At 39.6% G+C, this 13,743-nt stretch overlaps 1 protein-coding gene across 1 annotated transcript in view; it reads left to right on the plus strand.

Annotated features, from left to right (window-relative positions):
- Window positions 1-874: 874 nt before the first annotated feature.
- ITGBL1 (integrin subunit beta like 1) overlaps window positions 875-13,743 on the plus strand; it is a 152,029-nt gene continuing 139,160 nt past the window's right edge. The window contains exons 1-2 of the mRNA XM_013954027.1: window positions 875-972; window positions 2,274-2,485. Coding sequence (XP_013809481.1) covers window positions 875-972; window positions 2,274-2,485 — 310 coding nt within the window. The remainder of the gene's footprint in view (window positions 973-2,273; window positions 2,486-13,743) is intronic.

Genomic DNA, 13,743 nt, shown 5'->3' on the forward strand with positions numbered 1-13,743 from the left:
ATCCCAGAGACGTATTGGGCAATCAGCAGTTTCCCGGGGGGAACCAGTGGGGTTAAAAAGGGTTGCAACTTTTGCATAGCATAAAGAAATGGACATGACCATTCCTGCCAAATTTCACTCATTTAGAGAGAGTATCCCTCATTTTAGCCTAATCTTAAGGCACTTGCAAAATCTCCCACTCGTATGATGAAGTGTTTTAATGAGGCATTAGGAAACAGCTAACTCATAATATTTTTTAATTTGCAGTCACTCAAAGTGGCACAGGCTGGCAGCCTCCAGGGTCACACAGTGCAATGCTTCCAGCAGGTAACCCGTGGGGAAGGAGGGGAGGGAGGTACCTGCACAGGCAGGAGGGAGGTCCCCCAGCAGCCAGGCAGGCATGTCCCGGGATGCTGCAGCTCAGCCAGAGGCAGCTGGGGAGCACCAGTCCTCTCCCCTCACCAATGCACTTTTCCCCAGCCACATTACGCAGATTATCCCAAACAGCCATCTGTCAAAGGACACGGGCATACACATACCTCAAATATTTACGGTGCCTGTACTTGGAGAATGAGACAGTTCGCTCACATCTGTGAACAGGCCACTTTTAAAACATCAAAATAAACCATCTGGCTGTGCAACTGTTTCTAATTACTTCCCTGCCTAGACTGTAAACTTCGGGGTTTGGCACCGGCCTCCCTCCCAGAGCGCTGCCCAAATCCAGCTCCCAGGCAGCTAATCAGAGCCACTGCAGCACAGGGGGAACAGCCCCAGAGCCGGGCTCAGCTGGCTCAGAGCTCTCTGCACACCCAGCAGGTCTGTCTGTCCGTTCGTCCGTCCGTGGGTCTGCTGCGAGAGCGCTCCAGGTGTGGTGCAGCTCAGCACAGCTCGGACCATGAACACCCAGGGGCTGCCGGGACTGGTGCTGCTGCTGGCCACCTTGCTGCCCTGCCTGCTGCCAGCTGTGCCGCCAGCTGCCCCCCTGGCCCTGCGGTAAGTGCGGCTCCAAAGCTACCCGGGTGGGTTGCAATCGCTTGGCAAGTTGCTACAAATGTAGATGGGGGGCTGAGGAGGGAGTGGTGGAGTGGTTTGCGAGCTGTTCTGCCTGCTCAAAAGTCACACTGAGACAAGGTGTTTTGTGTTGCTTAGAGCCTGAACAGGTCTCATGCAAACTGCAGAGTTTTTGCAGAGATGTATTTCGTGTCCCAGGTGCAGATCTTTAATGCAGTGAAGGGGGAAAGGTGAAAAGTGAGGATACTGTTAACTCTTTATGCCCAAACCTTGAAATTCTGCTGCCTAAGTAGAGCAGGAGCCTAACCACAAAATCTTGTGTGTTCCTGCATTTTGGTGCAACAGCACAGTGAGACACACTTTCCCATTGCACTTTCCCTCCACCATTGCCAACACCTGTCTGCTCTTAGAGCCAGCAGCTCTTTTGCTCCAAAGTCCACAAAACCTTATGTCTGAGAAGTGCAGGTATTAGTAATCTGGATCCTCAGTATTCCCTAGCGTTGTGAACACCTATTTTTGGCACCTAGCCTTGACCAATCCTTTATTCTGTTAACCTACATCCCAGTTCCTGATAAGACAACATGTGATTTTCCCTGTGTGTCCTGCATATCCTGATCTATGTGCTCCAGTGTGTGGCACAATTGCATGGCAGAGCTGCAGATATTCATATTAGCACCTGCATACTGCTGAATTTAGCCAAACTCCAGCCACAGACTATACCATTACATGAAAATCAATGATTATTTCTCTTTCCTGTTCTGATGAAAGCATAAAACCTATATATTTGTCAGTGAGAAGAATGCAAAAGGATTACTTTGGCAAATGTATTGTGTTAGAATCAGCTATTGCTTTGCTCTTTGGTATCATACATTCCAGTTACACTACCTAGAAGTCTGGATATATGTGTCTCTTTTCTAAACCTATCAGAATAATTCATATCAAAACGTTTCATAATCGAACTATACATGTATATGCATATATACCCAGATATGCATAATGAAAAAGAGGATGAGCCTAATGTAGATTTGCAAAGTAATTAAAATACAACATTTGCATTCCCACAGGTGTCAGTGAGATTTCTGATGAAAGGGAAGAAAATTGGGTGATTTGAGACAAGTAGTACCTTTACAACCATAAATAAACCTGTGGCGTCGAAAGCAATTTTCTGTGGAGTGGCTAAAGCCTTGGCAGCAGGGGTGGTTTCATCAAGCCGAGCTCTCACTGGTTGTGAGCTGCAGCACCTGCCTTTGACCACAGCTTATTCTCTTTGCTGTCCTCCGCAGGAGCAGTTTGGGTAGTCCTTCCTCATGCCGGCTGTCCCAGACTGAGTCAGAGCTCAGGTGCCGTGTCCCAGAGGGAAAGCTGTGCAGTGACAGAGGCAGATGTGACTGTGGAGTCTGCATCTGCCAAGTGACTGAGTCCGGCAAATACTATGGTCCACTGTGTGAGTGCCATGACTGGGTGTGTGAGATCTATGATGGGAAGACCTGCGCAGGTAAGGAAGCCACAGAAACTGGGAGACTTTTCTAGTGTCCTCAAGCAGACAGGGTCCTGACATCTCCATGCCTTCATTGCTGATGGCTAATAGCTTCCTATGGTAACTGAAGCTTTAGAAAATCAAGAGTATGTGTTATAACTTAGAAATATGTTGGGAATACAGCACACTGCTATAGTAGAGACATGGTTATACATGTGTTCCTGAACCATGACTCTAAATGGGTTTGTTGACACATCCAAGGATTTCACCAGGTCAAAGAATACAAGTCAAGGCACTGCCTGTGCCACAAGATGGGACTCTGCCCAGAGTGAGCTTCATCTGCAGAAAGGGCGAAACTAGGAGATGCTTTTGGTTGGAGGCTCTGCAAACTATGCTTTGAATCCAATTCAGTGACCCAATTTTGCTTGCTTTTTTCATGTACTATTGCTGCATTTCAACTGCTCACACATGCAGTATTTACCAAGGCTGTAAACTAGCTCTGAACAATCAAATTTTTCTTGTAATTTTTTTCTTCTCCTGCCATGAGGAAGAAGGCCTGCTGCAACAGGTATCACATGGAGGGTTTCCTATGAGGGTGTATAAATAAGAAAACTCTATTTTTCTCCAAGTAGAGATAATGCTATTCAAATGGAGACTTAAAATAGTCTAATTGCATTGTGGTTTCAGAGATCTGTCTATTGATCCTGTATTGTGGGACAGAGTTTAGTCCCTTCCAGTTGTTGGAACATGTCACTTGGTTTGCATCTAAACATTATCACTCTTTCATCCTTCCAGCTGTCTTTACTTAAGTTTCTAGGCTGTTTTTGTCAGATTTTGGATTTTTTTGTAAGCAGCTGTAGAATAGAATTTTAGAAAAGAGCAGAGAGAAGAAATGCCATCACATTCCTAAGGGGATTCAGTCTGGAGCTCGATGAAAGGAGCCATAAGGGTACTTCATTTCTGGTGTCCCTGCTTAAACAGCTTTACCAGATTCACACAAACGTGTCATCTTTTCAGGCCAAAAACTGCAATTAGGTCAATGGGAATGTTACAGGAATTCTGCTAGTAAGAGGATAATACAAATGCATTCCAGCAGTGGGTTTGGCAAATTTTGTAGGAAAAAAGAGCAACTTATTTTAGCAACAATGTAACTAAGAATAAGAAGTCCAATAATAACATGAAAAGATCAAGAATGGTTTATAAGAAAAATATTTGTATTTGGCACCTATGACTCTGGAGTTTTGTGGAGAAACTGATCTGTAGGCTCTCTAGTGAGCAATGTAAGTCTAGTTACATAAGTAATATTAGAGGTCCACTGCTCACTTCAGTGCTTTGTTGTCTCAACAGTGAATTTTCTGCTTGGTGTGATTTCAGTAAATTTGGTGATTGTTGCTGGGGCAATTTTTTGAAAGCTCCTCTGATTTCAATAGTCTACTACAAATTCAACTATTATAAAGTTTTATCTCTGTTTAATTTCCTTGTTAATGTCATGAGCAGTGACCGAAAGTTTTGTCAGTGCTTTGGTGGGAAGGGATTCTGGTAGGATAAACAAAACTGAGACACTTCTAACAATAATTTTTAGAATTTGTGTAGCACTTCATGCAGCAGTTCAGAGATGTGAACATTAACTGATTAACTGTTTTTAAAAAACAATTTTTCTAGTTGTCACCTTTTCTTCTGAAGTACTGAAGCTATGATACCACTGAGATGTCAAAAAATTTAAATTCACTCCATTGGAAAAAAAAGTAGTATAAATTTCAGTACAAAGTTATGGGGAGGGAAACAGCTATTAAAGGCCTAAGGTTTTGCTTGTTTGGATTGCTTTTTTGTTAACATTACTGAAAGCCCAGATGAATATTTTGGAGTTCAGGGTTGCTCAATATTTCAGGAAAGCAAGCCCCAGATAACTTCTTCAGGGCCGAGTAGCAGGATCTAGACTGGAACTGTGGAACTCCTAGCTTCAGGCTGTACTCTCAGCCCTCTTCCTTTTTTGCCCCCACATTTTTAGTCAGTTAACTAGTTAACAGTTAATTTTAGTCAGTTGTATGTATATGGGAGGAGGGGAGAGTAGAAAAGGCAATTGGACATGCTATATCTGGCAGGAGACTGGTCCTTATGATGTATGACTAAACCAAAAAAAAGAAAAAAGGCAAAGTTGCAGATGTACTGCCCTGTCACATGGTTGGCATCAGTATATACTGATCCTCAAAGACCAACATGACTGCCCTTCTTTTCCTTTCAGTGCTGTGGTCTTTTATGGCAGATCTGAGAAATGTTTTCAGTAATTCAGTTTTAATACATCAGTTCTTCTTGTATGTATGCCAAGGATGGGGAATTTCACTGTCTTGTTTTCTATTCAGAGAGCAAACTTTGCACTGGTATATATTTTTATATATTTGCACTGATATATATATTTGCAGTGTAATATTGCTGTTACATTCATTCACAGTACTCTGTGTGAATCTATCATTTATGCATCCAAAAATATCTTGTTTCTTTCTTTCACCACTCTTCTTAGGCAAATGACATATATTTCAGTAGAAAGAACAATCTGTGTTGACTGCGACTGATCATTCAGTGAAACATGTCTTCTGATATTTCTTAAGCCACCAAGCAAAATGCCCATATGCCACATACTTTCCTTTCTTTGTAACCTTGAGCAAATCTTTTGACTCTATGATGAAATCGTATTTCCTTTAGGTGAAGAGCCAAAATGTATTGCTACAGTTCTATTCCTGTTTTTTTTTTTTTTTTGCTATTTTTAATTCGATATTTATTGCACTATTTCATTGGTAGTCCCTCTGGATGAGTACAATAACAATAACTGCACAGTAGTACCACATGCAGAACTTCTAGATGCTAATTGAATATTCCTCTAGAGAGCTGTGGTATCTGAGACTAATGCTGCTTCAAACAAACTACTTTTCAACCTGCCAGAATGATGTCTTTTCCAAGTGACTGGTATCTAATCACCGGTGATGTTGGTATTCCAAGTTGGACAGCCATGGTTGTTTGTGTCACTAGTGCCACAGATAACTGTGTTTCCCTGTCAGTCGATCCATACACACCTTCATTTCCCTCTCCCATCCCAAGCTAAACAAAACACTTAGTTGCTCAATAGGCAGCTCATTATCTTCAAGGCACTTTCTCAGTCAGATCCACCTTTTGCACCAGTAGCTGGACAGCCATATTCTGAAGAGGGAAGGCCTGCGGGATAGAAGAAATGTCCATCTGTTTATGATTTGCTTTTTCTCATCACCCTATATAAACAACAGAAAAGAGATTATGCTATGACTAATAAAGAAGAAGAGCAGTTTTGAATGTCTCAATCCTTTTACTCTCTTTTGAGACTTGTCTGCTGTATTTCCCTTTCATAATGTTTCCAGATGCTTTGGAGAGAATTATGTTTTTGGGTTTTTTTTTTGCATTTTATCTCACTGGGTTTGATAAAGCAATAGGTGATTTCTCATGGAGTTAATAACAAAGCAGATGAGAGAAATGAAGTGCTGTAGTGTGAGTCACTGAGTGCGCTGTCTTCCTCAGTGGCCTTTTCTTCTGCCTGCTCTACACTCTTCATGGAGTGTAGAGGAAAGAAGAGCAGAGTCCCAGTACTGTAATTCTGTTTGCAACATTGGTGATATCTTTATTTTGTCATTTGCTGATGGTCTTCAAGGAAGAGATGAGCTATGAGAAGGATGATTGCAATATGCTGAATCAAAATCCCAAAGGATTTATGTTTCATTCACGGCAAACAATTTACTTGTTGCTGTTTATTTGCAAATAGTAGTTTTGACTTCAGCCAGTTTTGTATTGCCTCAGTGCTTTCTTAGCAGTAGTGGAATCTGTGTTAGGTGCAGAGAAAAATGGAATGCAGCAGTAATATGTATTAAAGAGCCACTCAATACCTATTTTTATGTGCTTTTGCAGTATATGGGAAAATATGGAGTGATATTTGAGTGAAATTTTTTTTCTTTAGTTAACCTTTTTATGTGCCTGTGATTAAAGAAGATTGAAGAAGGAAACTAAACTAGACTTTCATGGCCAACTGGAGTGGTCACTGCTATTTCAGTCAAAGTGCCACAAAGTGAACACTCTAGGTGTTCGTAGAGAATGGATCGCAGAAACTGTCAACTGGAGTGTGAGACGGTATGATTTTGCTTCTCATAGTTAATGAGAACAAAGGGCAAATACAATCCTGTGACAGCAAAAAAAAAGAGTACAAAATAAGAAAATGGCTCTTTTTTCTCACAACTATATTGATTATTTTTCCATAGTTATTAAGATTTTATAAATAATTTCTCCCCTTCCAAACTGAAATACTTTTTGCAGTTCCTGAATAATAGTAACACTGCATGATTTGCCACTGCCATAATCCATTGCTAAGGGAATTTCATGGCCTCTGTTGATGCCAGTGACAGATTTTTCTATCTCTTTCTCTAAAGCTGTAGATGCTGTAAGTGCCATACCTATTTTAAGACTAGGTCAGAAATTTAATGGCAGTGTTTGTTGTAGGTTTCTGCAGCCAGAAGTGTTATCATAGTTATATGAACAGAAAAATATCAAAAGAAAAATATGAGTGTGATTATTTTCAACTCTGTAAGGTTTCAGAATGTAAGCTAACTTATGTGAGAAAACAAGTGAAAAATTGAATTGACAAGGAGTAGATGTAGAAATACAAGAAAAATCCAAATTACAGCATTGTAATATGTAGTTATGCATCTGTGTAAGTTCATTAGATGTATGCTCCTACCTAACAGGTGGAAGATGGTTAGATAATTAAGAACGGGATTTTGAGAATGTTTTGAGCTGAGGTCTGTTCTTTGTGTGAAAGATGCAATCTTTTTTAGGCTGAGCTATGTTACTTGAGTTGGAAGTGCTCTAACAACCATATCCTTGTATTCATATTGAGGTGAGGTCTGAAATGCTGCTTTTTCATTGAGCAATATTTCTTGCTAAAGGCATGTAGAAAAGCCAGTCTTTGGCCTTCATTGATTGCCATTTGATCTGGAGTAAAACTCAAAGCCCTGGATTTAGACAGAACAGGTCTAAACCTTTTCTGTATCAGAGACCATATCTGCCAAAATTCAGCTGTGGGACATGTGATCATTTGAGACACACAGCCTCTTAAAATGACTAAATTAAAAATAGGACAGGAGGCTACTGATAAAAATGGAAGTTACAATTCCACTCTGACTTGGTTTGCCTTAGTCTGGATTTTTGAACTTGACTTCAAGTGACATTTCCTCCTGGATCAGAGATTTGTACGTGTGAAAATAGCATATGTGTTAATTTCAAAACAGGTCCCCCAGGTTCTGGTAGGAGTGAAATTGTGATAGCATAGACCTCACTGTGGACTAGTTACCTTGGTAAGTGTATGTGGTCCCAGGCAGGTTTACAAAACACAAGCTAAATCCTGTATTATTCTTAGCTTTATGCTCTTGGTACCTGAGCTAGTTAAATTTAAGCAGCCTTGGTTACACTTGCAAGTGCTGTAGTTCCAAATGCAGTGTGTAGGTTCATGACAGTGACAAGTGAGGAGGCATGAGGAGGAAGCCCGGAGAGAGGCTCTGTAACAAAGATTACTGGGAGGGAGGCATTTCAAAATGTCTTATTAAATGCTTTGTTTTTATATACCTAAGTGTCAATTTGAGCACCTTTAGTACTTCGGCTCTTTCAAACTAAAGCACTCATATGCATATATTACTTATAGAAAATATGTGCTAATTTAAAAACTGAAAGTGAATACAATGGATAGGTGGAAAGAGAAGCTTTTTGTAACGTCTATGGAAACTGGAATGCAGGCCCCCAGGCCATCACGAACACAAAAAGCAGGGATGAGAGCAGCATTTCCTTCACCTTTTGCCCTTCTTTAGATTAGAGTGACAAGCTTATCTGTTGCAGTGAAAAAGCAAACCTTTGCGCAAGTTTTGGCGATGTAAATAAGTGTTCTGAAATGTGTTTGAATTTTTGTTATTCATGGGCTGCTAATGAACTGAGAACTTTCTTTTTATTTTGAAAGCATGCCCTTTATGTCAAAACTGCTTTCACAAACTGAACCCATTTGTGAACACTTTTGTTTCATTTTCATTAATGTGAGAAAGAAATGGATGATAGACAGGTGTACTTAATGTTTCAGAAGAGTGTATTAATGATCTTACCTACTTCATCAGTGGATGGGTTTCACTAAGTGTTCTTACGACAGCCTTGTCAGATGAACTGACTGGACTGGTAAGATTTTCTATGCCTGTTTAAAGTTTTATTGTTGATAGCTGGTCCTGTAAAGGAGCTTCAAACCATCCACCCCTTCTGTAATTGGGCTGCAGACCTTTTAGAATAGGTGTTTCCAGCTGCTTTGTCCTAACCGGCAACATCTCTCTGATTTAAAATGTTTTGACAGGTTTTCTTAGGCGGAAAGAACATGTTAGTAGTGCTGTCCCAGGAATAATGGCAATTTAGGCCTAAAAAAGACTAGTGGGGCCCATGAAAGACCCCAAAGTGTATATGTGGTATTGGATCAAACCACTGTTTTGACTAGAGTGTATGATAGAGGAAGATCATGTTACATTGTGGTGCCACACAGACGTATTGCCAGAGTCAAATCCCATTGGGAACTGTAAGGATTATGAAGAATAAGGCAAAGGTGAAGGAGCTGGGATTTGAGTGTTTGTCAGCTCTTCTTTTTTCCTAGAAAGAAGGGATTGTTTTGGCCCAAACCACTTGCAAAATCTGCACATAATAATAAGCCCAGACTGAGAAGAGACATATCCAGACTCCAGTGAGGTGTTTTCCTCCACACCTTTGTTCCACGTATCAGTATGCAATGAAAAAAATGCTTCTTTTTTTAAAAAAATATTATTTTAAAATACTATTCTAAAGCTTTCTTTCCTAATGAAAGCCCCTATTTTCAGATGGAGATTTGTGAGGAGATGCATATGGAGTGGGGCTGATATAGCAACTGAAGTAGTTGCATGATCAGATTCTCATATGAAGAAGAATAAAGCTTCAGATGAGTTCAATTGTAGTTGCACCTGTTTCCTTTCTTGAAACAGCAATTACATTCCTAAAGCTCCAAAGACCTGCTTCATTCTTCTGCCTGCCTACCTGAATAGTAGCAGTGATATAATCCAAGGATTTTTCCTATCAGTGGCTTGAAGAGTGGCAGTCAAAGTCTTCTGAGGGCCTCTTATGGGGAAAGAGAACAGGAATGCCAACTCTGACACTGGCAGAAGTGAGCTGAGTAATAGCTTTATGATTTGGAAAATGTTAGTCAGACACTAACACCTTGGCAGCAGCATACAGCAGCAGCAGTTATATTTGGGGCACCTGGTCACAGTACTGTGTTCCTGAGGGCAGTGCTAAAGATGGGGAGGGGAGTGAGAGTGAGCTGCAAGAAGATCCTTCTTTCCCTAAGACTGACCTCCACAATCCACCTTTCTGAATTACGCTTTTTTTCCAGTCTTCCGGTACTAGCCACTCTAGTTCAGGCTTGTAAATCAGGTGCTTTCTGTTACATTAAATATTTGGGACATTAACCTAGATGATCCAGAGTGAAGAGTTGGAGGCTGCTGAAACTCCTTTTATGTATTTTCTTTCTGTTTTGCATGTAAGTTCTTATTTATTTAAATGTATATATTAAAAGAAAGTTACTTAAATTTTAAAGTTGGTTGCTTGGCTAAGAAATCTTGGTTAAGAAATGCTAACTCTGACTCTTTAACTCTAATGAAGTCTTGTGCATTTGTGTAGTGATATATCTTTTAATTTTTTTTTCATTATGGATTTCTCCAGAGGACTTGTGCTTCATTTAGGACAGGAGGGAAATGATATCTTCCTTCAATTTGAAATGTTCATACAAACTTTGTAACATGTTTAAAGCAAGTTTTAACTGTTAATCATTTAACTTAGTTTATTCATTTGTCTGAAAAGTAAAGATGATGTATGGCAAAGTGGTATGCTGTCATGTAACAAAGTTTTTTTCACCCTGTATTTCCTCATTCGAAGTGTAATAAAATATCTTGTTTTGCTTACAGAAAACAACTGTATATTTGATAAAGTGAATGGCATAGCAAGCAGACTAAGTCTTAAAAGCTAGAAGCCTCTCTCCCTAAGGAAAACCTCTTCCTCTCTCTTCTCTCCACTTCCTGAAAGACCCAGGCTCATTTCTCGCCCCTCCTTTCCACTTCTAGGAAATTCTGGGATACAGCTAGAGCTGGTGCATGGTGTGAAGGGCTTTTCAGCAGATAAAGATACAGGCATTTTTTTGTAGATGTGAATAATGAATGGCACTTGTCTGTGAAGAAGAGGTAAATTTACGTAATCCAATCTATTTCTATGTCTGTATGTCCTGGGGACTAGAAAAAAAAACAAAAAAACTTAGTATTAAAAAGACTTAACTTGTACATTTTGTAGACAACTAAACACTTGTAGACAACTACAAGTCCACCTATCTGATTATTGACTCATAACAGGAGCAATTCCTTTTACTTTTAAACTAATAGCATATCTGGATGTCTAAAATACCTTTCTATCATGAATAACCTATTTTTCAAGGGAAAAGTAAAGCTTAACCACTTTTTTGTTTTTTTTCATATAGCCACATGATAATTATCTTGTTTATTTTGGGGAATCTTGGAGACACTCAGCTGTAATCTCTCTTTCCCTCTACACTGGGTTTACTGGGCTCTTAGGGACCGCAAACTAATGATAAGATCAGCTGATAATGCAGTACATGTACAAGCAGGATAGATGCCTCCCTTTCAGAGCAGAAGGCAAGCCTCACTTCAGATGATGTGAAAATCTCTAGGAGATAGCACTGGATAATAATGAGTATAAACATCCAACTCTTACATAGCATATTTCTTTGCAGAAGGTATATATTTTTCTTCTGATCCTGAAGAGGGGAAGCTGAGGGTCAGAGATTAAAATATGCCTCCTGGTCATCTTTGACCTATGGTGAGACTCAGAAGAGAGCCCAAATATCTGAGTCTGTCTCAGGGACTCTCAATCCACCAAGTCCCCACCAGACACAGTGCAAGTATAAAATATGATAGCATGAAGATTATCACTTCAGGCTCTGTCAGAAAAAAAAAATTCTGTGTACAGATGATAAGAGTAATTTTTCATGCAAATAATAGTCATGTATTTCTTTTCCAAAGAACTGTTCTCTGCATTACATACTACTAAATTGTTGATTCCTATGCATCATTATTCAAATCAGAGTGGCTTTGAGTTATGAAAGCACTCCATGTATATCTGGCTTAAAACTGTTCCATCTATAAAGAAGGAGATGAGGTTATAGCAGGGCAATTCCACAGATAACCAATCAGCCACCAAATTTGCTCATTCAGAATATTTTGCAATAACTTTGATTTATCAAGCAAATGGTAAACCTTTTTAATGTTATTCCAGAATAGTAGGCTTTTAAACAGAAATAAATTCATATCCTTTTAAACTTACTATGAAAAGAATATAAGGAAAATGTTGACAATGTCAGGTGAAGTTACATGAGACCGTGTAGACAGTGTGCCAGAAAATACTTCAAAATCAGAACTTACACAGCCATGCACTGAAAGGTTACTGGAGAAGTTCTGTGCTTCCACTTAAGGGACAGGGAAGACCTGAAATTGAAAGGGACAACCAGTTTCATCTTATGAGCATACCTGAAGAAGAACCAAGTTATGCCAAAGAGCTGAAGAACAGTTGCTATTCTGTGACTAAAAGCCACAGAATATTTTGCAATGTGGTTCTTCTGAAAACTATTGCAGAACTGCACCTTTTAATCACTGTATGCTTCACATGTAGAAAACCATTCATGCTAGCTTTAATAACATATGGCACTTTAACAGTCTGCATGGACTTGGTTCTTTCTCAAGAAGTTTTTAAACTGGAAAGAACAGTGGCTATGAGTAAATTGTAGAATTGTAGTCTGACATTTAGTGATAAGGTCGAGACCTTTTATTACAGAATCACAGAAGGCAGTATTACAAATTTACTTGGCTTTTCAGACTGTTAGCTTTGTAGTCAGGTAAATTCTGTTGTAAGCAGATAACTAGTAAGAAATGTAAATAAAAGCATAAAATTGACATGAGACATTTCATTAGAGTTTTAGGACTGGTACTTCTAGTGACCATCACTTGAGAGAATTTCATTTCATTCTCACTTCCGTTTCAAGTCACAAATAATCTTCATCACAAACACAGCAAGTGTAATGAAGCACAGCACCAGGTTTGTGCTTGGGAAGAGATCTGGGTGACAGCTATCACTGAAAGAAAATTGCCCATCACCTCCACAGAGGGCAGTTTCTCTAGATGGGAACTGAGAATATAGGAGCAATTGCAGTTGAATCCAACTGTCTTCCATTTAGGTGGTTTCACATACAGTGTGTGTTTGCAGAAATTCTTCTGTTTAAGATAGAGTGTCCACGTTTCATTTTTGCAATTATCCTTTCTGAAAAGACCAGTTTTAGCTGCCCCATCAGCTCATTTAGCTTTATAAGACCTGGCTGACTCAGCCACTGCAGCTTAACCTAAGGCTAGCACACCATGGAGTGTCCTTAGAGCTCTTTCCCACTTACTGAATACCCATATGAGAACTACATAGAACAAGCTATTTTAAGTAACCTGTTCCTTAAGTAGCCCAAGATACAGTGATCTTTTCTATTCTTTCTCTCCCAGATTTGTCCCTCCCTTATTCCTAGGGCCAGTTTAGGCTTTAGGACATCATATTATGGTAAGAGAGACTGGATCATTTCCTACTCCCTTCTTTCTCGAGACTGCTTAATCAGTTAAAGTACAGAGGAGAAATGTTAAGAGTACATCACTGGCTTCGGTTTTAAACTGCTTTCCTTTGTGCATGGTCTCTTCTAAACGGAAAGGTATAACTGTGGCATAAATCTATGTATCACAATACAAAATAATTGTACAAGCTCTTTTCAAGATTTATAATGCTTTGCTTGCTACTGACTTTGTGTATGTGATGCACAAAGACAACAAAAATTTGACTGGAGATGGAATTGGCAAGATTACACAACCCCAGTTGTATCCTTTGTTAGATTTAGTAGTGGAGCCTGTCACTCATCTCTACTATTCAGGCTAAAAATGATTTAATAAAAGTAAATGTTGTGGGGGGGGTTTTCTGTCAGCCAGAAGCCTATGTCTTCTGCTGACATAAGTCTAACGAAATCAATACAGTTATGCCAGCAGAGAATTGGTCTCACAACACTTCCTTCCATTGTTTGACCTGAATCTCCAGTTAATGTCAGGCAAAAATCAAAGCAGCAT

This window comes from Apteryx mantelli, chromosome 1 (assembly GCF_036417845.1).
Source record: "Apteryx mantelli isolate bAptMan1 chromosome 1, bAptMan1.hap1, whole genome shotgun sequence".
Classification (NCBI taxonomy): domain Eukaryota; kingdom Metazoa; phylum Chordata; class Aves; order Apterygiformes; family Apterygidae; genus Apteryx; species Apteryx mantelli.